The sequence below is a fragment of the Lycium ferocissimum genome, chromosome 1, assembly GCF_029784015.1.
Source record: "Lycium ferocissimum isolate CSIRO_LF1 chromosome 1, AGI_CSIRO_Lferr_CH_V1, whole genome shotgun sequence".
NCBI classification, from domain to species: Eukaryota; Viridiplantae; Streptophyta; class Magnoliopsida; order Solanales; family Solanaceae; genus Lycium; species Lycium ferocissimum.
The window spans coordinates 14,709,242-14,732,402 of record NC_081342.1 but is presented as its reverse complement, the minus strand read 5'-3'; the positions used below and the strand labels follow the sequence as shown (position 1 = coordinate 14,732,402).

Sequence of the window (23,161 nt, the reverse complement as noted above, 5' to 3'; positions counted from 1 at the left end):
CAAAAGTTGACCACTCATGACACTGTAAATAAAAAAAGAAGAACAATTAGTTATGGATTTGTCAAACACATAATAAATGAATTTAGTTAGGATATTAGGATCTCACCTCTTTATGTAATAATAGCAGAAATCAGCCAAAATAAAAGTTTGAACACTTTCTGATACAAAGATCATTGGTATCCACAAGTATCCCCTTCCAGCTAAATATAGATACGCTCCACGAGTGTCATATACCTGTATAAATGAATGTATAGTGGTAATTATTGAGTTTATGAGGATGGAATCAGAATTTTCACTAAAGAGATAACGTAAGCATACTAAAAAGCCAAAGAAATTCAACATCTACTATATATACCTAAAAATAATTTTAACCTTGAATATATAGTACTATAATTTTTCAATGATATCCTAGCTCCACCCATGCTCTAAATTAAGAGGCTCAAGCAATAGATATGTCTTTCAGGACTTCGTGAGAAACATTGTGAGGTCCAACAAAGGGATATGTAAGTCTTATCTTAAGTTTTAAACTGTTATGAGAAAATATTATTAATTATTTTTAATGTGTTTATTATGTCTACATTGTTTTTTCGTGAACCAAGCAAATGGATGTATATTTGTTGACGGGTGACAGTGAGGGTTGAAACCAAAAACCTTCAGTATAATCCGAAATTGAATGAACCACTTCATGTAAAAGCTTAAATTGATAGAGTTTCTTTTACTTAATTTACTAGTGGCCGAGGCTCGTGCTGAGCCCGGGCCTAATCTCAAAGCAGTAGGCTTATTATATTTAGTAGGAGTTTGGCCATAGAAATCAAAAACTTTTCACTTTTTTTTTGGAATTTTGGAGTTGGAGTTATGTTTGGCCATAGTTTTTGCAAATAGTATTTTGTTGTTGAAATGTACTTTTTCAACAAGGTTTTAGTTGTGAAAAATAAGTTTTGGTTGTTTTTCAAATTTCAAATATTTGGAATTTTCATGGCCAAACACTAATTTTTGAAAAAAGTGAAAAAAAATTCCGAAAAAAATGAATAATTCTTATGGCCAAACGGGTCCTTCGTAACTACAATATATGTATGAAAACGGACTATATACATCAATTGTAAAGATAAAAGATACACAAATTTTTTAAGATACACTTATTATATTAGTTATAGTCATGATGTATGTATATTTGGTGCAAAGATTAAAAATACATTGAGTATCTCTAACATGTTTCTTACAGCTGTTAGCAAAGTATCTCAAGGATGATCTCATATTCATTTCAAGTCAAGACTATAGGCTAAAAAAACCTCATCTACACACATGTTTACTAAAAGAAAATCTTAGTTATAGATGTGAGAAGACCAAATAAAGTTTCTCTAGAAAAAGACCAAATATTTTTACATAGATGAACCAAAATTTGTGCTTTCCATTAACTCTTCTGGAGAAACAAAAACCATAACCAATATATGTTGTTTGAGGAAATAAGATCTCTTGGCCTCTTACAATTTGAATATAAGAAAATGACTTTTTCAGATCCCTTATGTATTTTTTTCAGATCTCTTATGTGTAAAACATGAATATCTCTTATAAAAGGGTCATAAAACTAAAAAGAGTTTCTAAAGGGCCAAATAACCATTTCTCCCATTTGTCCACTCCTCTAACTTTCAGTCTTCTTCTGAAAGGACCTCCCATCACTCTCGAGGTCTACACCACCCCTTCATTATGGAGAATTTCAAATATATACATGCAACTAAGTAGGCTTTTATTGAGTCAATTTTAATAGCACGATTTCAAACATGTGCGTCCCAAGAAAAAAACATGAACAAAAGTAGAAAGTGATTGTTATAATTGACTCACTAATTAGATGAAACAAAATGGAGCTAGTGGGAGAGAAGAGCAAAAGTGATTGTTATTATTGCTTTTCTGTTTCTCCAGTTGAGTTTTCTTATAATAACTTGTGTGATTTCTTTTCTTTTCTTTCGAGAGATCATTCTTGCTGTTATTTTCAATTTCCAATTTTCAACCTTTTCAATCATTTTCATGAAAGATGTCGTTTTCTTCTCTAAATATTTTGCTTGAGAAAATAAGGAACTGTTAAAGTATTCGACTTTCAAATTAGAACAATAAATTGCAAAATAACATGCTTTCTAATGATAAATAAGTATGGACTCATTCGCTCGTAGAAAATGGGATCAACTCCCCCATTGCGTATTGGTACTTATCGAGTATAGAATAAATCTGCTTTTCACAGAGATGTGTGAAACAGAGAAGATAGATTTTTCATCTTGTTCCTCTTTTTTCTCTATTGTTGAGTTCTCAGAACACCATACAAATTCCACAAAATAAAAAATACGTAATAAAGAAGTTAAAGAGTAGTAATCTGAACAAATTTTTAAAAAGTCTTTCAATATTTCTTAATTGATATTAAGTAGAAATAAAGGGTAATTTAATCAAATAACTCTCTTAGCTAATTTTATTAGTGGTTTTGCCAAATATTTCACATCTATAAATCATATAGTAGTATAAACCTTAGATGCATATAAACGGTGTTAGAGTTGTTGGAAAGGAGCGAAACAAAAATGAGTCAAATGAATAAACGAACAGACTAAAGATAAAAAAAATAAGTTGGGGTAGTAACTTATTTTTTTTTTTTGGCTTATAAATTTATTTTCTTTTATTTTTTTTGAGCTTATTTTAAGATTTTGGTATGAGAAACACTCAAAAAAAAAATTTTTTATAAGCAACTTATAAGCCAATCCAAACGGGCTCTAGATAAACTTTAATTTTGGTATGAGAAGAGAGAACGTGCAAGTTTGCGAATGATAAAAGTTGAATGAATAGTGCAGTAGTTTTTAAAAAAAGTAGAGTAGCGACCTTTGATTGATTGAGAGTAATTCGTACACTGCTTACAAGGACAGCTTGATAAGTCCGAGGTTAAAAGATAATATGAACAACAGAAAGTGATGGGGGAGATTATTAGTCTGTTTAGCTAAAAGGACCCGTTTGGCCATGATAATTTTTCATTTTTTTCGAATTTGTTTTTCACTTTATTTGAAAATCAGCGATTGGCCATGAAAATTCAAAGTTTGAAAATGATATACAACTTAAAGTTATATTTGGAATTTGAAAAATACATAAAACTCTTTTTTCAATTTGTTCACTTCCAGTACATTCAAACAACCAAATATTCTTTACAAAAACTATAACCAAACACAACTCCATCTTCAACTCCAACTTCAAAATTTCAAATAAAGTGAAAATATTTGATTTTCATGGCCAAACACCTACTAAGTTTCTTAGAAGTCAAAATATGTATTTTCTTCACAAAATTTCTTTCTTTTGGTGAGTTGAGGTGTTTGACCAAACTTTTAGAAAAAATAAGTGTTTTGGAGGAGTAAAATTATTTTCCAGAAGGTGAAAAAAGTAACTTTTCTTCGCAAACACTTTTGTACTTTGACCAAGCACAAATTCTGTTCTAATATTGACAATAGTATTTTTTAAATTAATTTGCCAAACATAAATTATTATTTTCAAAATTATTTTGCCGAAATTATTTTAAATATTTTTTAAAATAAACGAATTTAAAAGTTTGACATTAAAAAGTAGATCATAAGAACAAAAGGTAAATTTAACATTAAAAAATAAGATCAAGACCTAGAAGTAATTAATTGAAAAGGTCGATATTAAGTTGAAATTTTTTGTGAGAACTACAAATAAAAAAGCCCTTGATTGTCCCTTATATATAGTAGTAATATCTACAACAGAAAAGGTAGGGGTTTGGACAAAATACTCTACTTAATTTGATAATTATAAGAAAACTAACCTGAACAATCCAATGAGCACAACTCAAGAATCTTTGAATACCCAATGCAAACACATAATGGGCTGTAAATGGCTCGATTATCTGAAATTCAATAATATGAATTGTAATAAGCTCTTCAAGGAACAAATTACTAAATGATTTTTCTCAGTAGAAGAGCAGATAAGAACCTGAGCATTCTGCATTAATCTAAGTTGAGGCAAGACTGAGATGGCTTCTAAATATGCAGAAAAAGCCCAAAGCACATCAAGTAATATAGCATGACGCGTAATCGGATGGATTATGACTGCTACAATTGCACAAGGCACAATCTGTGTGAATCGTGGCAGAGCAAAACCATCAAGAAGCTATTTACTTCACCATAAAGAACATCCAACAAATTCAAACTATAGAGTATGATTGCAACAACAATATATATAATCATGTCAAAAGAAAGCAACTGGGAAAAAATGTATTTACCAAATACCATATGGGCACGGTATCCAGATCTGCCATGTAGGAAGACTTCAACCTGGACTTCATCATATGCTTGACCCAAAATGTTGCAGCAAGTGTAACAAGATCTAGAAAGAAGTGTACAGGTGCTACCATGATGTAACCACAAAATAATCTTACACCTAAAAATGTAGCTGTAAGCACTTGAGTCTTCAATGAAAGGCCTAATCACATCAAAAAGAATTAAAAGATGATCATCCGATGAATGGTGAAAATAAAAACAATTATCAATCAAACTTGCACTACAAATACATGTTTATTTGATTATAACTAGAAAAAGATGTTAGGACCGAAATAAACATGTGTCGAGCGGAAGCTAACAAAGCAAAGCTCGAAAGACGATAAATTAGACAACAAACGAGAAATATACCAAAAGAGGCACAAACATTTAACGTGGCTCGACCAATTGGCCTACATCCAAGGGCGTAGATGTGTAATCCCCTATATAAACGAGTACAAATATCGAGAGAAATAACCTCACAAAATTCACTCGAAAAAAAGATGTTCACACAAGTGACAGAGTAACACTTGTGTCTCACAAATTCTGCCTCTAAACAAGACTCTCAGACCCTTAGAGCTACATTATGAATGTCGTAAAATGAGAAGGAAGGAGCCTCAATTTATAGGAGTCTAGAACCTTTTTCCTCCACGAAAAAGGATTAGCCATATGAAAATTTTATTTTTTTCTTTTAGGAAAAAGAAATTCAATTATGACAAGAAAATCAGGACAAACACCTAACAAAAGAAACATATAGAATTAGATAAATACCAGAGCAAGTCTTGAGAGTAGACAACTTGTAAATCAAACATAAGAGTCCAATGAAATGAACCAACTCTGCCAAGACGAAGAAGTGGTTGTGTTTTCGGATGAACAACTTGAGAATCACCACCAAAGTGAATGAAGTGACAACACCTAAGAAAATCTTAGCCATTTTTGACTGCCTTTGAACCCATAAGAATAGCTTCTTTGATGGAATTTGCAACTCCTTCTCACCCATTTCTCTTTGCAGTATCTCTTCTCAAATTGATAAGTTGAGAAATATTGACTATATATATGTATACTTCCTCCATTACATGTAGACTGTAGAGTAGCAAAAATATTTGACACGAGAGGTAGACCAATCACAAATTTACACGTTGTTTTGTTATTCCTCCAGTTAACACATTGATGGACGTTGAATTAAAACACTGATCATGTGAGAGCAACTTAAGTTTAGACTAGTTCTAAATTCCAAATCATTACTATAATGTAATTTGAATTGAATATCAAGAAAAGATGCCATTGGCATTAATGAACTTGTCTACTACTCATACTTCATTAGTACTTCCCATTGACTATTGGGATAATTATATCTATTTCAATTAATTGTAGCATGTATATCATGTGTTTCTTTTTTCATTTTTATTACTAATATATTGCATTCAAATTTTTATCTATATCTTCGGGGTTGGGCATATATATATATATATATATATATATATATATATATATATATATATATTAATATTGTTATTAGATTTATTTGGCCATAATAATGGTTTTATGCTATGTCGATCTTGTTCTAACTAAATATTGAACTGAATTACTAATAAAATGAATCAGAAAATCTGAAATTTTGGTTCAATCATTGTTTCGTATTAAAACATAATCCCTTCGGTCCAAAATAAATGCCGTTTAAGTTTTTGGCAGAAATGTCCATTACAAAATTATTTAATATAGCATTAGCGTTGAAGGTTATTTGACAAAAATTAATGCCTTCTTAGCTTTCTGAAGGGTCACTTATTTTGGACCAATAGTTAAAATGAATTTATTTTAGATCGGAGGCAGTAATTACACACACTTATGAAGTCAGAAAATAATCTTAAAGATATTTTCTTTTGGCGAATGAGTGAGTTATTCCTTACCAAATTATTGGTGTGAAATCAGGCTATGCTCTTTTTCAAAAATATTTCATGAAAAGGAGTACTTAAGTCAATACATTACTGCAGTCAATATATTAGAGTAGTCAATGTTCTATGCTATTTTATTTATAGAATTATTAGTTTTTAAAGTACTGTCACAAAGTGAGTTGAAGTACTTAAAAATGGATTGTAAAGAATGTAATTACTGTCAGCAAAAAATGAGATCACGTGTTTAGTGCATTGGTTTCCTCCATGACTGTTCTTCGATTGATCCGGTACTGGAAGGACCAACAAATAAGAAAGACTCTTGACAATATTTGAACTGAAGATTTAAATAAATACCGTAAGATCAAAGGTAAGTTCTTTGATAAAGTTAAATGACGATACATAGAAGACGTCACAAACTAAGGTAAAATAAAAAGAAAAAGGTAAAGGGTGTTGCTTACAATAATGATGTTTAATGCATATAAGGAAAATGGGTAACCCAGAAATCACCAATACAGGAAACCTTATATTCCAAACAAGTTTTTTATTTTTATCTCAATACGATTAACAATTCTCGATATAGGAAAGGAACTTTAATACAAACTTTGCCAAAAAAAAAAAAAATGGAATTCATCCAAAAAGTAACGAACCATTTCAGCTACGTTTCTGTTACTCGGTACTAAAAAAGCAGTACCAGCTGAAAAAACTTTTCGGATTCACATCTCACACTTACATTTTTTCCCGTTTGAACATATTTCAAGTTTCACTGCTCTCTTCCAACTCTCTACATCACTTATATTCACCTTAATGATTCTTTTGGAAGTACGCTTACCAGCTTGGGTGTCAACTATCAAGTGGACGATTAATCCAAATTTCAGCAACAACACAACATACTAGCGTAATCCCACAAGTGGGGTCTAAGTAGTGGCGAGGGTGGTGTGTACGCAGCCTCACCCCTACCTTGTGAAGGTAGAGGCTGTTTCTGATTTAATCCAAATCTCAGCATAGTACAAAGAAAACAAAAACTCCAGAAAATTAGGTGCGCGAGATTTCAAGAATCAAGATCAGACATAGCAATGCATCTAGCAGATTTATTTATTTATTCATCCAGTTGCATTGGCAAGAGTGGAACTAGAGGAAGGAGGAAAAGATGAAAAACAGAAGATAAGAGGTAGAAGAAGCTCCATATCCACACCATAACACAAGAAATACAACATATGTTACATTTTGTAGCATATAGTAACTTGAACTTCTACACCGGCTGTGGCAGGCGGACCAGAAGTTTACCGCTGATAACACTGAAAGGTTTAAAAAAAAAAAAAAAGTAATTGTCAAACACTCAGATGAAGATATTATCAGGAAAGCAAATGAAATGTTGAGCTACCATGGCTCTCACCTCTTTACGTAATAGTAGCAGAAATCTGCCAAGATAAATGTTTGAACAATTTCCGCCAAAAAGACCATTGGTATCCAAAAGTAGCCCCGTCCAGCCAAATAAAGATATACTCCGCGAGTGTCATAGATCTGTATATGAATAGGTGTAATTCTTAAGTCTCTGTAATTATAGGGAAGAAAAAGAAAAAGGGACGGGGGTTTATACAAGTGTTCAACTTAATCCGAAAGTTATAAGCCACAAAATAACACTACAAAACAAACCTGATTAATCCAATGAGCACAGCCCAAGAATCTTGCAACACCCAATGCAAACACATAATGAGCTGTAAATGGCTCAATTATCTGAAATGCAAGAATAAAACTATAAGTTATTCACACTAGAAAGTAAGGTCTGCAAAAGAACATGTTTTTTCTCCAGAGTGAAGAACCGATACAGACCTGGACATTCTGCATCATGCGAAGCTGAGGCAGCACCGAGATAGACTCCATATATACACAAAATGCCCAGAGAACCCGGAAGGGGAAAAAATGAGCCGTAGCAGGATGGATAAAAAGGGCTGCAACAGCGCAAGGCACGATCTGTGCAAAGGGTGCCATGAGAAAAGTTAGTGAAGCTATATACTGAGAACATTAAGGGCTTCCAACTATTGTAACTATCATGCACATAAGCAGCTATGGGAGCGGTATCAAGATTAAGGGTGTGTTTGGTATGAAGAAAAATGTTTTCCACAGAAAATGTTTTCTTGGAAAATAAGAGGTTTCCTTGCTTATTTTCTGGTGTTCGTAAGTTAACAAGAAAATATTGTCCTAAGAGCATTTATATGTAACATGGGAAAACACTATGGGATGGGGAGTGGGGGGTCGCGGTTGGCGGGGGTGGGGTGGTCAATGGTTGGGGGTTGGGAGAAGACAATGAGCTTGGAATGCCGCTTATGAAACGTGTTTTCTCTACTCTCACTAGGAAGTCGTTTTCCTCATTTTAAAGAAACTTGTTTTCCTACGGAATGGAAAATTGGAAGCTCCATACCAAACACACCCTAAGATGGAAAGGAATGACACTTCTTCAGAAGCTAAAACATCTTCAACATATTTATTTCCTAAAAAGCCACACAACAGCATTTAAATTCACATAGTTCGCATAATTTACAGACATAAAACGTTGAAGTCAACCACTAACATACTAGACCTAGTTGTCACTAGTCAGGCAAATCATGTAAAGTATAACCAACAAAGAAAAACTACAAGATACTTTTTGCAAAAAATAGAATATTGAGAATCTCAATTGTGATAGCAGTTGTACTAAGTACATGCAGCCTTAACCAGCAGAGCTGGAGTTATTTTTTTTGATGAAGGAAAAAAAATAAAAAAATATATGTCAAGTTGACTGCATATAGACTAAAAACCTGTAAAGCCGTAAATTTCATTGTCTGATTTTTTTCGACCACTAAAACCTATATATCAAACTAATACAATATCTGAAAGTTCTACATTTTCAACATTGAACAGCTACAGATGTTCCCACAAAGCAACAGATGACAGTTAAGCGTCTAATTATGAAGAAATTAAGTACTATTACAAGGCTCAGTTTGCGCAGTAGTGAAAACAGAGGAATAGATCTGATGCTCAGGAACTACACAAAAGTGGGGACATTGGAGTAGCTTTTTTTAACAAAATGAAAGGAGTTTGTCACATTGAACGGCTTTGATTTACCCAAAAGAAATGCACGGCACAATGCTATGCATTGCACATTATCTCTATTACTTGTTTACAACCATTTGACTGACAAAACCATACACATATGCATTGGCATAATAAAATCATACATTGTTGTCAGTGATAGATGTATCGAAAACATCCTTCAGTACTTTAATAGAAAAATCTTTGATCTTCTTCCTCATATTTTTCTTGTACTCTTAGTAAACAATCTATATATCCATTTAAAATATCACAAATATCTGGAATGATTCACAGGCAAAGGAGAAAGGACAAAGTCGTGGTTGGAAGAAAATAATATAAAAGATTATAAGAAGGTAAAATAACACCAACTCTGCAAGAAATATACATGGTACACAAATCGCAAAAAGGGATCAGTATAAAACTAGAGTTTGATTGCAGTAACAATCAGGACAACAGAAAGCAACTGGAGAAAATATATTTACCAAATACCAACAGTGCATAGTATCCAGATCTGCCATGTATGACGACTTCAACTTGAACTTCATCATATATATTACCCACAATGTTGCCACGAGTGTAACAAAATCTAAAATGGTGTGTATATCTCCTTCCATGATGAAACTACAAAATACTCTTGCAGCCAGAAATATCGCCGTAAGCACTTGACTCTTCAGTGACAGGCCTTATCATAGCAGGTGAAGAAAGATCATCAGATGAAAGGTGACAACCAAAAGCTGACGATACTTGAAAAAAATAGTTACGAATTACAATGGACTGTACAACTTTTGAAGTATTGCATCTGGCTGTAATAATCTGGGTTTGGGAGTTGCACATTTCACATGACAAGATTTTACATACACATTCCACATGACACAGATTATATATAAAAACATACTGTTTCACCTATCAATTTGTAGGAACACAGAGGCATTCCAGGTACTGAACAATACCTTGTCTAAGGGTGTTGGGTCATACAAAACTTTGCAACTTATTCAAAATGTTAAAATACACCGCCTAAGTGTTTTTTACTGCTTCAGCCAATAATGAATCATTATTAAGATAATGTTACTAATCAAATATATTGACTGCTAAGAACAGAACAAATTAGCAAGTTAGCTTTTAGAGGGCTAATGGGTCGATTCTTGTATGTCAACAAGATTTAGCTTGACACAAATGAACATTAATCATATATCTCATATATACATATACATTCAGACTCATTAACATCCAAAATATGTAGAATCTTCCTAAACTTATCATAATATGGACATTTTGTTATGACTTCCAGTAGCACCGTTAGATCTTCAATGAGGGGTACAGCTGGTATATCCTTATCAAAAAGGGGTACATTTGGTATAAAAGAAAATGTTTTCCACGGAAAGAGAGTTTTCTACGGAATATTGTTTTTCCTAGGAAATCATTTTCACTATATGGTTGGATAGGTAGCAGATGGTAATTGCACAAGGTGTGTAATAAGGAATGAGGATAGTGTTTTGGTGATATTTCCTTTTGTTAAAGGTTACCAACAATGTCTGAGTGTTGATTGAAATAAGTGAGAGAGTATGAGCTCGGAGAAGTCCAAGGAAAGAGTGGAGTTTTCACTTCAGAAACTAAGCTCTAGTTGCAGAGACGTGATTCTTTTCTTCGTAAAACATACATAATAGCTGAAAAATTCTAGGAGTAACAGATCACTATGACATCGGCAAGAAAAAACTCCGAATAACTTAATGTTCATATTATTTGGCACTTCTACAATTCATTGGACGTCCGTACTAATATCAGTTTTATTATGTACAACATAGATGTCCAAAAATGTTTGAAACGCTTCAAACCAATAGTAGTGATAATATATATCACTCAAAACTCTAAAAGAGTCAAGTTTAGAAGTCAATGCAGACTTCTAAACTACATACAACTATACAAGCCAGTACTGCAGAAGTCAAGCAAACTCCTAAATCTCCATTGTTAGATAAATTGTGCAGCAACTTGATATAGAATAAGGACTTATTCCAAACGATTACAACCCAAATTATCGAAATTGTTATTTTTAGGCGGAAAATGGGTACAAAAATGAGATAGCCCTACAAACACACTGCACGCCCATATAATTATCTCAACTTTAAGATGACAAAGAAGTAGCACTATAAAAGGAAAAGGAAAAAAAACAGAACAAGTACTCTTTCAGCTGATCCACAGTCAAACAGTACATAACTTAGAAATTGAGTTTGTAAAATAACAATGAGCCAGTTAAGACTTGGAAAAGGCTTCCTTGTCTAATGTCTACGACGATCCATAAAGAGTTAAATGATCAAAAACATACCTAAGCTATCACTTTTTCACTAGTTTCACGAGTTTCACGCCCCAACTATCAGTGTTCGTTTTTCCTACCTGAACTATCACCATCTATGTATTAAAACACCACCCGAAGCTGATTAGATCAACTATTAGTTGTTCCCTTTACCTGAACAATCACCATCTACTCAAGCGAACAACTATAATTGGGGCATGAAACTCGCGAAAAAATGATACTTCATCCCAAAAACATTGACATGCTTCGGAGGGTCAAACTAAATCTTTAATTTTTTGAACTAAAAATTACATGTTTAGAAACTAATAAAAAATATAAAGCACAATAGTTAATAATTCAAAATATTTTGAAAACTATGGTCAAATAAAATATCTTTGACTGTCCAAATAATAACTAAGACAATCTTTTTGGGACGGAAGGAGTAGTTAAGATGTGTTTTTGACTATTATCTCGTCCATAAAAAGGAAAAGTTTTCCTGGGAATGAAAGTCCAAAATTTTCTTGGTCAACGAAGAAATTTGTTGAAATAGAATTGACCAACGAAAGAAGACTATTTACACTAGAAAAGAAAATCACAGATAAAGCAATTAAACTTCACATATAAACAGAGCAGTAAAAAAGGGAGGAGGAAATTAACTTGGGTAATAAGTACCTGAGCAAGTTTTGAGGGTAGATAACTTGTAAATCAAACATAAGATTCCAATGAAATGAACAAGCTCAGCCAAAACAAAGAAGTGATTGTGATCATGTATGAGTAATCTTAAAGTAACCAACAAAGTCAGACACGTAACGAAACCTAATACAGTTTTAACCTTTTTTGACTGTTTTCTAACCCATAAAAACAGTTTCTTTGCAGGTGTTTGCAAACCCTTCTCACCCATTTCTTCTTCCTTTGATGAAAAAAAAAAAATCAACAAAACAAGATATTATTGTTATGTAGTGTAACGTGTAAAGAAAAGAAAGTGAGGGGTTTTGACTTATGAAGGATATGGAAATAATGGAGCATGGAAGTCATTTATTACAGTGCCAACGACACTGGTAACATACTTAAATAAATAAAAAAAAAAAGTCAGTGGGGGAATTGAACGATGGTTTACATGCTAGAACCAATCGTGGGATTGACACGTGTGTTCCAATGATAGTTTGACACGTGTGTTCCTCGACATTTTTTAGAAAAGTTTTACTATGTCAGTTTTACAAGGAAGTGTGGCGCACATTTTACATTTTTGAATCCACAAATTTTGAGTATATTTTTTTACTCACTTTGTTCACTTTTATTTATTCAGTATTCTAAAAATAGATTTTCATTTTTATTTATCACTTTTTAGGGAAAATCAAAAAAAGATAATTTTTTATTTTATTTTACCTATAGTATTGAATACTCACTTTAAATTATTTTTCAAATTCAATAAAAATATGTATCAATTAATATGAGTACATTGATAAATTATGTACTTCATTTATTATTTCTTAAACAGTATGAAAAATTCAAAATGGCACGTAAAAGTAAAAGGAGGAGTATCTCACAAAAAATAGCCTCACACAACTAATGTTAATTGTGTGAGGCGCATATTAGTTGTGTAAGGAGCATTTTAAAATTTTCCCATTTTTTGGATTGAATTTATCAAATACTAGCTTAGTAGCCCAGTTGGCCAAGTTGTTGGGAGGTCAAAAGTTTTTTTGTTTTGTTTTTAAAAATACTTATTTTTAAGAAGTGAGATATTTGATCAAGTTTTTGGAAGAAAATAAACGTTTATGGGTAGTGGTGGAGCTATAATTTTTATTAAGGAGTTCAAAATATGAAGAAATAAATAAACACGAAGTCATAGGGGATTAAACATCTACTATATATACATAAAAATAATTTTAATCAGGTATGAACAGTGTAATTTTTCGCTGAAGGATCCAAACCCCCTAGGCCCTTCTTAGTTCCACTCCTGCTTATGGGGAGTATCATAAACTATTTTCAGAAGCTAAAAAAATAACTTTTCCTCAAAAGCACTCTTAAAAATATAATCAGAACAATTAGATGCCCTTAGAACAATAAGGGGTGGTCTGGTGAAGAAATACGTTATATGAATTGTAATGTAGAAATTAGTAATATATAAGATTAATAATGAAAGGATTAGCAATAAGGAATGATTTTTTAATCGGGTGTTTGATTAATTTTATTAAAAATTAGATATTCAATTATTACTTAAATTTGTATTTGGTTTCAAATTGTCTAAAATTTTGTCCACAATTATAACTTATTTCGAACTTTTGTATGCCTTTTCTATTTCATTTAACTGGATTTAGTTAAGGAACTATGCATTGTATTTGGTTTCAAACTGTATAAAATTTTGTCCACAAATGGGGCTGGTTTTTTCGAGCACGACACGTGGATTTTTAAATCTGAAAATGAAGTTTAACGGATAAGGGGTAAATATAGCTAGCTTTAACGGGTGAGGAGTAAATATAGCTCTAAAGTATGACTATTGAGTATTTTTGTTGAAAAAGTATAACCGAGGAAAAAATAGCTTATTTTCGATAGTAGAGGGGCAAATATGACCCTTTTCCGTAGAATTTTTTGCCTTAGTACTTGTAACCAAATATGCTCTAATTTGTTTTTTTTGGTAGAAAAGACATTTATTCATTAATATTATGCATCAATGCAGGAAGTGCGTCGCGCCAAGATCACGTAAGTGGGTGTAAATTTGCCTAAAGGTGATGGCCGCCTTGCCCGCTAAAATTTTATGGGTTGGGCTCAAGATATTTTCATGTTGGGCTGATTTTAGCCCAACCCAATATAGCTCATTTTAAAGTGATCTTCAACTTAGTCCAATACTAGTCCAATTTTAGCCCGTTTTTAAGATTTACTTAAAATTGAGTTTATTGCTTAAGATTTACTTTATTTTTTTTTTATGTATAGAATTTTCTTGTATTATGTATCTTATAAGTTTGTGGTATGTTTAATATGAAGAGAAATATGTTTAATATGAAGGGAAATATTTTTCACGAAAAATGTTTTTCTCGAAAATATTTACCGGGGAAAATGTTTTTCTCAAAAATATTTTTCACGAAAAATCCGCAAAAATAATTTTCAAGAAAAATATTTTTTGCAAAAAATACATTCAAAAAAAGCGGTCAAGTTGGAAGTCATGACCTACCCATTTTTAGCCCAACTCATTTCAACTCAATAACTTTAAATAATATTAAATAACCTATTTATTACCTCACCATTTGATTGACGCCTTAATTTCTTAACCCGCCCATTTGACACCCCTAGCTGCCAACACATAATTGTTCAGGTTGGTTCACATGACTAATACTATTCCATTTTGATAAACAAAATGGCACGAAAGGCCTAGCAAAAAGAGTTCCATCATTGTCTGCGTTTGAGTTTCTCCAAAGCAAACTAGGGGGGAGCTGTCCATTCCATAGTGAAATATGCTCTAATTTGTTAGTGCTAGTTACACTATAATACTAATAGGATAATTTTTTTCTTTATATAACTTGTGTATATAACTTTGGGTGTTATGTCCCGTAGTTGGATTGGGAATTTGTGAAATGAATTTGTCATCTAGGGTTTAGTCGAAATGGGGATTCAATCAAGTAAAGACACGAGCAGTGCACGTGAGGCGGGACAGCTGTCAAGTGAAGATAATTTAGTTAGTTGCAGCTGGACGGTCCAGATTAGAAGCGGATCAACAGCTCAAATTAATTCCTATATGAATAAATATCCTAACAGATTATTGAGTTGGGCAGTTATTGAATTACCATATTCATCTTCCTCAAATCTCTTTTCTTCCTTCTTCTTCTCCTTCCAAAATTCTCTTCATTACAGGAACCATTAATGGAACTTCAATGCTCGTTATGGAGTTCTAGTCTAGTTACTCAATTTGATTCACAATTTCATTGTAAATTGTGGAGTTTTGAGTAATAAAATCCTTTTTCTGCCCTAAAGGCCAATAAAGCAAGCGCTATTTGGGGCCCCATTTTTTTCTTAAAGATATATTTTATATATAAATTGTTGCCTCAATCGAAAGAAGTTTTTTTAAAATTAAAATTGATAAAATATTATTCAAGATCAACAATGTCTCAAGAGAGATTGAATGGATTAAATATATTATCAATTGAAAAGGAATTTTATCAAATTGAATGTTAAACAGTAATTAATGGTTTCGCATCTAAAAAAGCTAAAAAAGTAGACTTTAAATAAAAATATATATACAAAAATTAGGGCCTTTATTTAAAGTTTGACTTTATGTCCCAATATTGTTGAGACGACCCTGCTTGTATAGTACATTACATTGGGAGTTTAAGTTAATATATATTTAATTAAGCTTAAAGAATTTATAGTAGGATAAACTTCACCAGAATACTCTTATAATATGAGTCAATTATAAATATTTTTCTAACATTTTTAGGTCAAATACTTATATTTTTGTTATTAAAATAAGGCTGAATAACTTGTGAGACCGCCTACTTGTCCAGATTTATCATCTCGGTGTCTGTACTCTACAAAGTTTCATCTAGACTTCTGAACCTTTTCAAAAAAGATATTTTAAATTCCTCTGACCGTTGACCGAGCTTATGCGACATATATTTTGCTCAGTCAGATATGTGTGTGACATACACGCTCTTAAAAGCTAGTGTATGTATTAAATTTAATTAAAAATATTAAAATCAAGAAAAAAAGAAAAGAAAAAAAAGAAGCAAATATTACAAAGGAACCTCCCCCGACCTGGCCCACCCCCTCCAACTCTTGCCCTTTCCCGATTCTTGTTCTTTCCCTATCCCCACCCTTGTCGTAACCCCTCCATTTCTTCCTTCCAGATAGATCCTGCTTCTCCTTCCTAAAGTTAAGGAAGAGCACACATTTAATGTCACGACCCATTTTTCTTAGGCCGTGCGGGCACTTACCTTCCCACCTCGGTAAGCTAACCCTCAACCCAACAATAAATAAATACACGAAAGAATGAATTTTAACAGCAGAATAGAACAAATACGTAAGTCTCACGATATATCTATATATATAAGTAGTAGAAAGTGCAGAAGACAATAAACACCCACAGGGTCTAGTCTGAATAATACAAGAACATCTAAGAAGAATAATACAATCTGGAATACTAATACATAAATGTTTATGTCTCTGAAATAAAAATAGGACATATGATAGGAAAGTCTTCAAGGTCAGCGGACGCCATGCTCACCCTGAAAACTCACGAGAAAGCTGAAGCGTTGATCAGCCACGGGTCATGGAAGTGGATCGACTGGCACTCGCATTCATAAAAAGAATGCGACAAGAAGCGAATCGGTACAAACAACGATCTTGGTAGGCATCATCGACCGACTAAGCATAGTTAACACAATTCGGATAATAAAGCGGATAAGCAATAAACCAGCCAAGCATAAGAACAATATAATCACAACCGAGTATCCGTCATCGCTATGTAAAGCATCTAAACCTAAATATGTCAAGTACGAATATATCTGATCCAATCCAGTCATCACAATCAAATCACCAAGCATCTCAATCAAGTTATAATGCAATGTGGCGCAATAATGATATGAATGCAATGCAATGCAATGCAAATGAGGTGTACACGTAGCATTTACTCGAACGGAAATATCGACGTCTCGGTAAGACGACCCGGCGTGACTCGCGAAGGCTAAGTGCCACCGTCCGGATTTTTGCCCAACGAGACGGACGGGACCCGGATCTTTGCCCACGGGGGTTCTCCGCACCACCGTGGGGGACCCGCGGAGTCCATGCACTAACAACGATTCCGAAAATATCATCGGAATCGGCCATGCAACAACGATGCCGGAATAGATCATCGGCCATCAGCCATCTCGCAATCACTCAAGTAAAGGAGTCTATCAAATATCAGTTTCATACAATCAACGATTCCGGAATTGATCTTCGGATATCGGCTTTCTCACAATCACTCAAGTAAAAGAGTTTATCAAATATCAGTTTCATACAATCAACGATTCCGGAATTAATCTTCGGACATCGGCCTTTTCACAATCACTCAAGTAAAAAAGTTTATCCAAATATCAGTTTACTTACTCAACGTCTTTTGGATCATCACGGGTATCGGCCATGCATCATGGATGTGAGAGAATGCGTGCAATGCGTATATCAATCAAGTTCAATATCACAAGTACCAACAATGGGGTACGCCAACAATGTATCATATCACAATACCAATAGTGGTATGCCAACAACATATCAATATCACATGTACCAACAGTGGGTACGCCAACAACATATCCAAGTACAAATACCAACAACGGGTATGTCAATTCTATCCCAATCAAGACGATAACACATAATTCAATATCTACCAACTACTCATGGCATCAAGCCAGCACAATAGAACAATTAAAGTACACATAATGGGGTGGCTAGTCCCAGCACACATCAGGGCCCAACCTAAGGCAATGTCCAACCCGACTTCATACCCGAAAGTTCACATGCTGTCTCCGACATTATAATCTAAATATGTGCTTCGCTATACGAAGTCTCACTGAAAGATAAGCCATAACCTACTGGATTGTCGAACACATGACACCAACAACTCACTCCTTTACCTTGCCCTTCCGCTGAACCTCAGAACCAAAGTAGTCTAAGCATAATCGAATTCTATATTAAAAAACATGAAGAATGATACTAATATTGCTACTATTTCAATTAGGTCAATTCTAACCCTAGAAATTGGGAAAACGGGCCCACAAGGGCAAAACGAAAAATTCGGGGACAAAATACCAAATTAAGTACTAGGTAATCATAACTCAACCACTAATTGTTGATTTAACTCAAGGATTAGCTAATTTCTGATTTCAAGCAAAACCCCCAAATTGGGTATAAACCCTAAGGCTTCAATTCCGAAATTCAACGCTAAAAGTGGAAGATATATGCTTAATAAGCTTAGATTAGTCAATCTCTAACATAAACATCACCAATTTATCATTAATAATCCTAGGGACAATGTTCTTCCAAAACCCTCTTGGAACTTCCATCACTATGGGTTTATTAAGAAAAAAGGGGAATCTAACATGATAATGGATTAAAGAAAGAACGAAGAAATGGGTAAGATTTACCTCTAAGATTCTCCTCCAAATATCCCTAAGAACAGTTTCTTCAGGCTCAAATATCAAAATGGGACATAATGAGAGTCTAAGGGCTTTTAACACTTTACTAATGTCACTAACTGCCCGTCACCCGCTTTAGCGGTATTGGGACCGCCCCAGCGTTGCCGCTTCAGCGGTAACTTGACCGCTTCAGTGGTAATGACCAAAAGTCATTGACCGCTCCAGCGGCAGGGCTACCGCTCCAGCAGTGCCGCCAAAGCGGGCACCAGACACCATAAAACTCCCAAAGTTTTTGAATTCGATCCGATTTTTCGTTTAGTTCCCAAGGCGATGCCGTCGCTCACATGCCATACACATAGACCCACATAAAAACGTGCTACGAACGCGCCCGTGGCCTCGAAATTCCCAACGGAGGTCTCGTTGACCGAGTCAACACCCGATGCCTTAATCTCAAATTCCCAACCCAAGTCCCGAAATGCATCCAAGTGCATTGGGAACCGAACCAAATACACACACAAGTTCTAAACGATCATCCGGATCTCTCGGAATCGACAAAATTCCGACAAAGGTTCGTTTGCCCAAAAGTCAACTTTGGATCAACTATTTTTCACTTTAAGCCTATATTTTCACAAAGTTGCTTGAATCGGGTCTAGACACCTTGGGAAGCGTGCCAACAGTCCCCTCGGGTAAAAAATGAGCTAATCAATGCTCGAAAACGGGCGAAAATGCCGAAAAGACTATAACGACGAAACGGGTCGTTACATTTAATCAATCAACTAACTAGTTGAATGAGCTATACGAATCATATATGACAAACCAAAAAATAAAGCAAAATATATGTGGGTCTTTTTAAAAAAAAAATAAAAAAAAATTAAGGTCAGTGGGTTTGTGTCCCCACTGACTATTTTATTAGCAAATGAAAAACAAAGTCTTTATAAACAGAAAATAAAGTGGAAAATGCAAGACTTGGAACAGTCTAAAATCAGAAAGGAAAGTATAGCAGACGTATCGATCTTCATCTTTCTAGCTGAATCTCTGTTGTTCAAGATCGATTTTGCTTTTATTCCTCCTCATCTGTACTTAAAGGTACTTCTTTTGTGTTACATTATCTTCTCTTCCCATTTGCTTATTCTTTGCGGCTCGATTATGTCTGCGTTGTTGGTTGAGCGATTCAATTTTCTTTTCTTTCCAATTTAGACCATAATCCATAATCCATCGGTCTTCTGTCTTGCAATTAAAGCTCAAGATTTGTATGTGAGTTGACCCACATTTGATTTCAAATCTGTAAATCTTGTCTGGAGTTAACTTGGATTTTGTTGTGAATCCGTCCTTTTTTATCCCCCATGAATTTCCTGGAATATGTTTGTTGTTTTTTATTGGCAATTGTAGATTATCTTTCCCCACTCTATGTGTACTGTGTGTCTACCAATCTGCATATGTATTCTAGCATTTCGACTTGGTTTTGATATTTGCTTCATGTTTTGTTTGCGTATTGAGAACTGTCATTTCCTCTCTTGTAAAACCCCTGTGAACCTTCTATAGTAAGCACTCATCTGAGACATTTCAAACTGCTTTTGCCGCATATTACCCCTATCTAATTTATGTCCAATAGGATAAGCACCATCAGGCACTAATACCACACATTGGGCACTTACTAGATAAGGAAATATGTTGCATAAAGCATAAGTTTTCTTTGTCTTCAGATTGTTATGTACCTGTATTTGCAGTTTCCTTAGCTTGTGTTGTTTTATTGGTATGCACACATCCATTTGCCCTTGGTTCTGTTGGTTTTCTGTGTATTGAATTATGTTGCAACTGCTACATGCTTGTTCTCCTCTGTTGATATCCAAATCCCATGGTTGAGAATTTAGACAATCTTTGCCTGCTAACATGAACAAACTGTTTAGAAACAATTGATTCCCATTATTCTCCTCCCATAGGATTTGAAAATGTGAATCTCCTTATTTTCCTGCACACACGAACAACCAATTAGTAAAACCTTGATTCATATTATTCTCCTTCCAAAGAATTTGAATATATGAATCTCTTTATTCTCCTTCTGATTCAAACATCCTTATGCTCTGCTGCATTTCCTTATTCTTAAATATGGTACTTCAAGCTTATCACTGCTTATCAATTTTCTTCCTTGAGAATCCAACTGTTACACCTCGAAAAAATTTTCGTTGATGCACAGTGAATAGACTAACGAAGAGCACGAAGTATACGGTATTTCAATAAGTAAGGAATGACATTTAATGACCCTAATTAAGATTTCAAAGACATTCGAGGTAAGAGAAGAAAGTTTGCCAAGAGAAGGCAAGGCATACGATAGGTATCGAAAAGGAATTACGAGTAACAAGTTAACGATGACTTAATGATGTTTTGGAGAAGAGTTATAACATCCCTAGATTGTTAGTGAGGTGATAAATAAGTGTTAAGAAGGGTCCATAAGGATTGGAGATCAAACGAGTCGACGAGAATGAGTTCGGAAGAACTGGGCATTATACGGCCCAACATACTAGCCGTATGTTTGGCCGTATAATCAGCCCAGATGGCCAGCCTCACTGGACCAAATCTACGGCCAGACATACGGTCAGTGAAATTTATACGGACCGTATGTTGGTCCGTAGAAAATGGTCGGGACAGATTTGAGTATTATTAATAAGGGGTCCAAGTTATTTCATTTCATTTCCCCTTCACACCCCTTCTCTCTAGAACTCTCTAGAACATTTCTCTATACTTCTCCCATAAAAATTCAAGGGATATTAGTGATCAACTTCATCAAACCAAGAGAATCAAGTGTAAGAAACCCATTAAAGTTCATCCAAGACAAAGAATCCAAGTGAAGGTGAAACTAGGGTTTTGCTCAAGTGGAGTGTTTCCACCCAAGGTTCATTCCTACACTATCTAAGGTAAGTTTTATGGTATTTCCATGTTGTTTAAGGTATTGAGAAGTTGAAACACTTGGATTGTAGAAGGATATAGAAAATGGGTCATGAATGTGAGAATAGTGTCATTTTTGAGTAATAGCTTGGATTGAGTCATGATTCTTGATATGTTGCGATTATGGTTATGTTATAAATGTTGTTAAGGACATGGGATAGACATTGTATATGAATGAATTTAATCGTGTGCTATGACCATGGATATGGATGATTGGAAGTGAATTGAGAAGTAAGGATAATGTAGGTGAATAAAGACTATTGTTATGATGTTGTGAATGTTATTATTGATATTTGGGAGTTGATATATGATATGGAGGAAGTTGTATAAATAAAGGAGATTTGTCCAATTTTCTCTAGCTTTAGTCATGTATGCTAAGCTATCGATTTTCTAATGATAGTATAACTCTAATGAAGGTAGAAACGTGACCATTGAAGGAGAACGTGCAAGTGATAGAATAGTTGAACGGAAAGGTATGTAAGGCTAACCCTTCTTTCATAAGGCATGGTTCCTTGGCCAAACATCTAATTTTCTATGGGCCTATGATGTCCTCCAAATGATTCTATCTTTAAAAGCTACTAAGCTCATGAATCACTATATGTTACGATTGTACTAAAATTCCTCCTATGATGAGTAATCCTCTGGGATAGATGTAATGAACGACAATAGTAATGATGCTAAAGATGCTTTATGAGCTTTTATGTATATGGGTCTATGTATGGCTATTATGAAACTCCGAGCTTATATGGACGGGTAGAATATATATATATATATATATATATATATATATATATATATATATATATATATATTGCGCGCGCGCTTTGCCGGTTGGGTATGGATGACCACCGAGCCTTGGTAGGGCCGTGTATGTATACTCACCCAAATTACCATGGCGGGGTATGCGAAACACGAACCTTCGTAGTCGGGTATGCTATGTACATGATATGGATATGTATACGATATAAATATGAATATTCTATGAATACGAAAATGGATACGAAATATAAATGAGTACGGAAACGAGTGCGGATACGGATACGGATGTATGTACACAATCACGCATTAGAATTGGGAAGTCCCTATGAAAAGCAAGTAAGTGTTTATGACGATGATACTACTATCTCCCATCCTATGCTATTTCTTATGTTGTCTATTATCCTTTCATAATGATGTTGATCATGCTTTACATACTCAGTACATTCTTCGTACTGACGTCCTTTTATTTGTGGATGTTGCGTCATGCCCGCAGGTAGCCAGGGAGACAGGCTTGATCCATAGCTTTATTACTCAGGGACTACATAGCGGAGCTCGTTTCATTCGGAGCTACGACTTTTGGTATTTATTCTTTTGTGTACATATTTATGGGCATGGCGGGGTCCTGTCCTGCCTATATGATATGACATACTCTCCTTAGAGGCTCGTAGATATGTGTATATAGTTAGATGTATTTGGCCTTGTCGGCCTATATTTTGGATATCATTTTGTTAGCCTCGTCGGCTTATGTACATTGTTATGGGCATAGTTGTTGATGATGATATAAATGTATTGTTGCCCAATGGAAATAGTATG

At 34.2% G+C, this 23,161-nt stretch overlaps 3 protein-coding genes across 3 annotated transcripts in view; all 3 read right to left on the bottom strand.

Annotated features, from left to right (window-relative positions):
- The window catches only part of LOC132049475 (nuclear transport factor 2-like), a 53,608-nt gene that overhangs the window by 6,624 nt on the left and 23,823 nt on the right, over positions 1 to 23,161 (bottom strand). The gene's annotated exons all lie outside the window — the stretch shown is intronic.
- On the bottom strand, positions 103 to 5,316 carry LOC132062357 (uncharacterized). The gene is made up of 5 exons (XM_059454943.1): positions 5,067 to 5,316; positions 4,262 to 4,461; positions 3,973 to 4,113; positions 3,806 to 3,886; positions 103 to 234 (listed from the first exon to the last, which is right to left on the bottom strand). The coding sequence occupies exons 1-5, from the start codon at positions 5,293 to 5,295 to the stop codon at positions 103 to 105; spliced, it is 783 nt and encodes a 260-aa protein (XP_059310926.1). The 5' UTR covers positions 5,296 to 5,316.
- On the bottom strand, positions 7,256 to 12,584 carry LOC132049466 (uncharacterized). The gene is made up of 6 exons (XM_059440284.1): positions 12,216 to 12,584; positions 9,739 to 9,938; positions 8,018 to 8,158; positions 7,841 to 7,921; positions 7,581 to 7,708; positions 7,256 to 7,482 (listed from the first exon to the last, which is right to left on the bottom strand). Exons 1-6 carry the CDS (start codon positions 12,442 to 12,444, stop codon positions 7,437 to 7,439), a joined length of 825 nt encoding a protein of 274 aa, XP_059296267.1. The 5' UTR covers positions 12,445 to 12,584; the 3' UTR covers positions 7,256 to 7,436.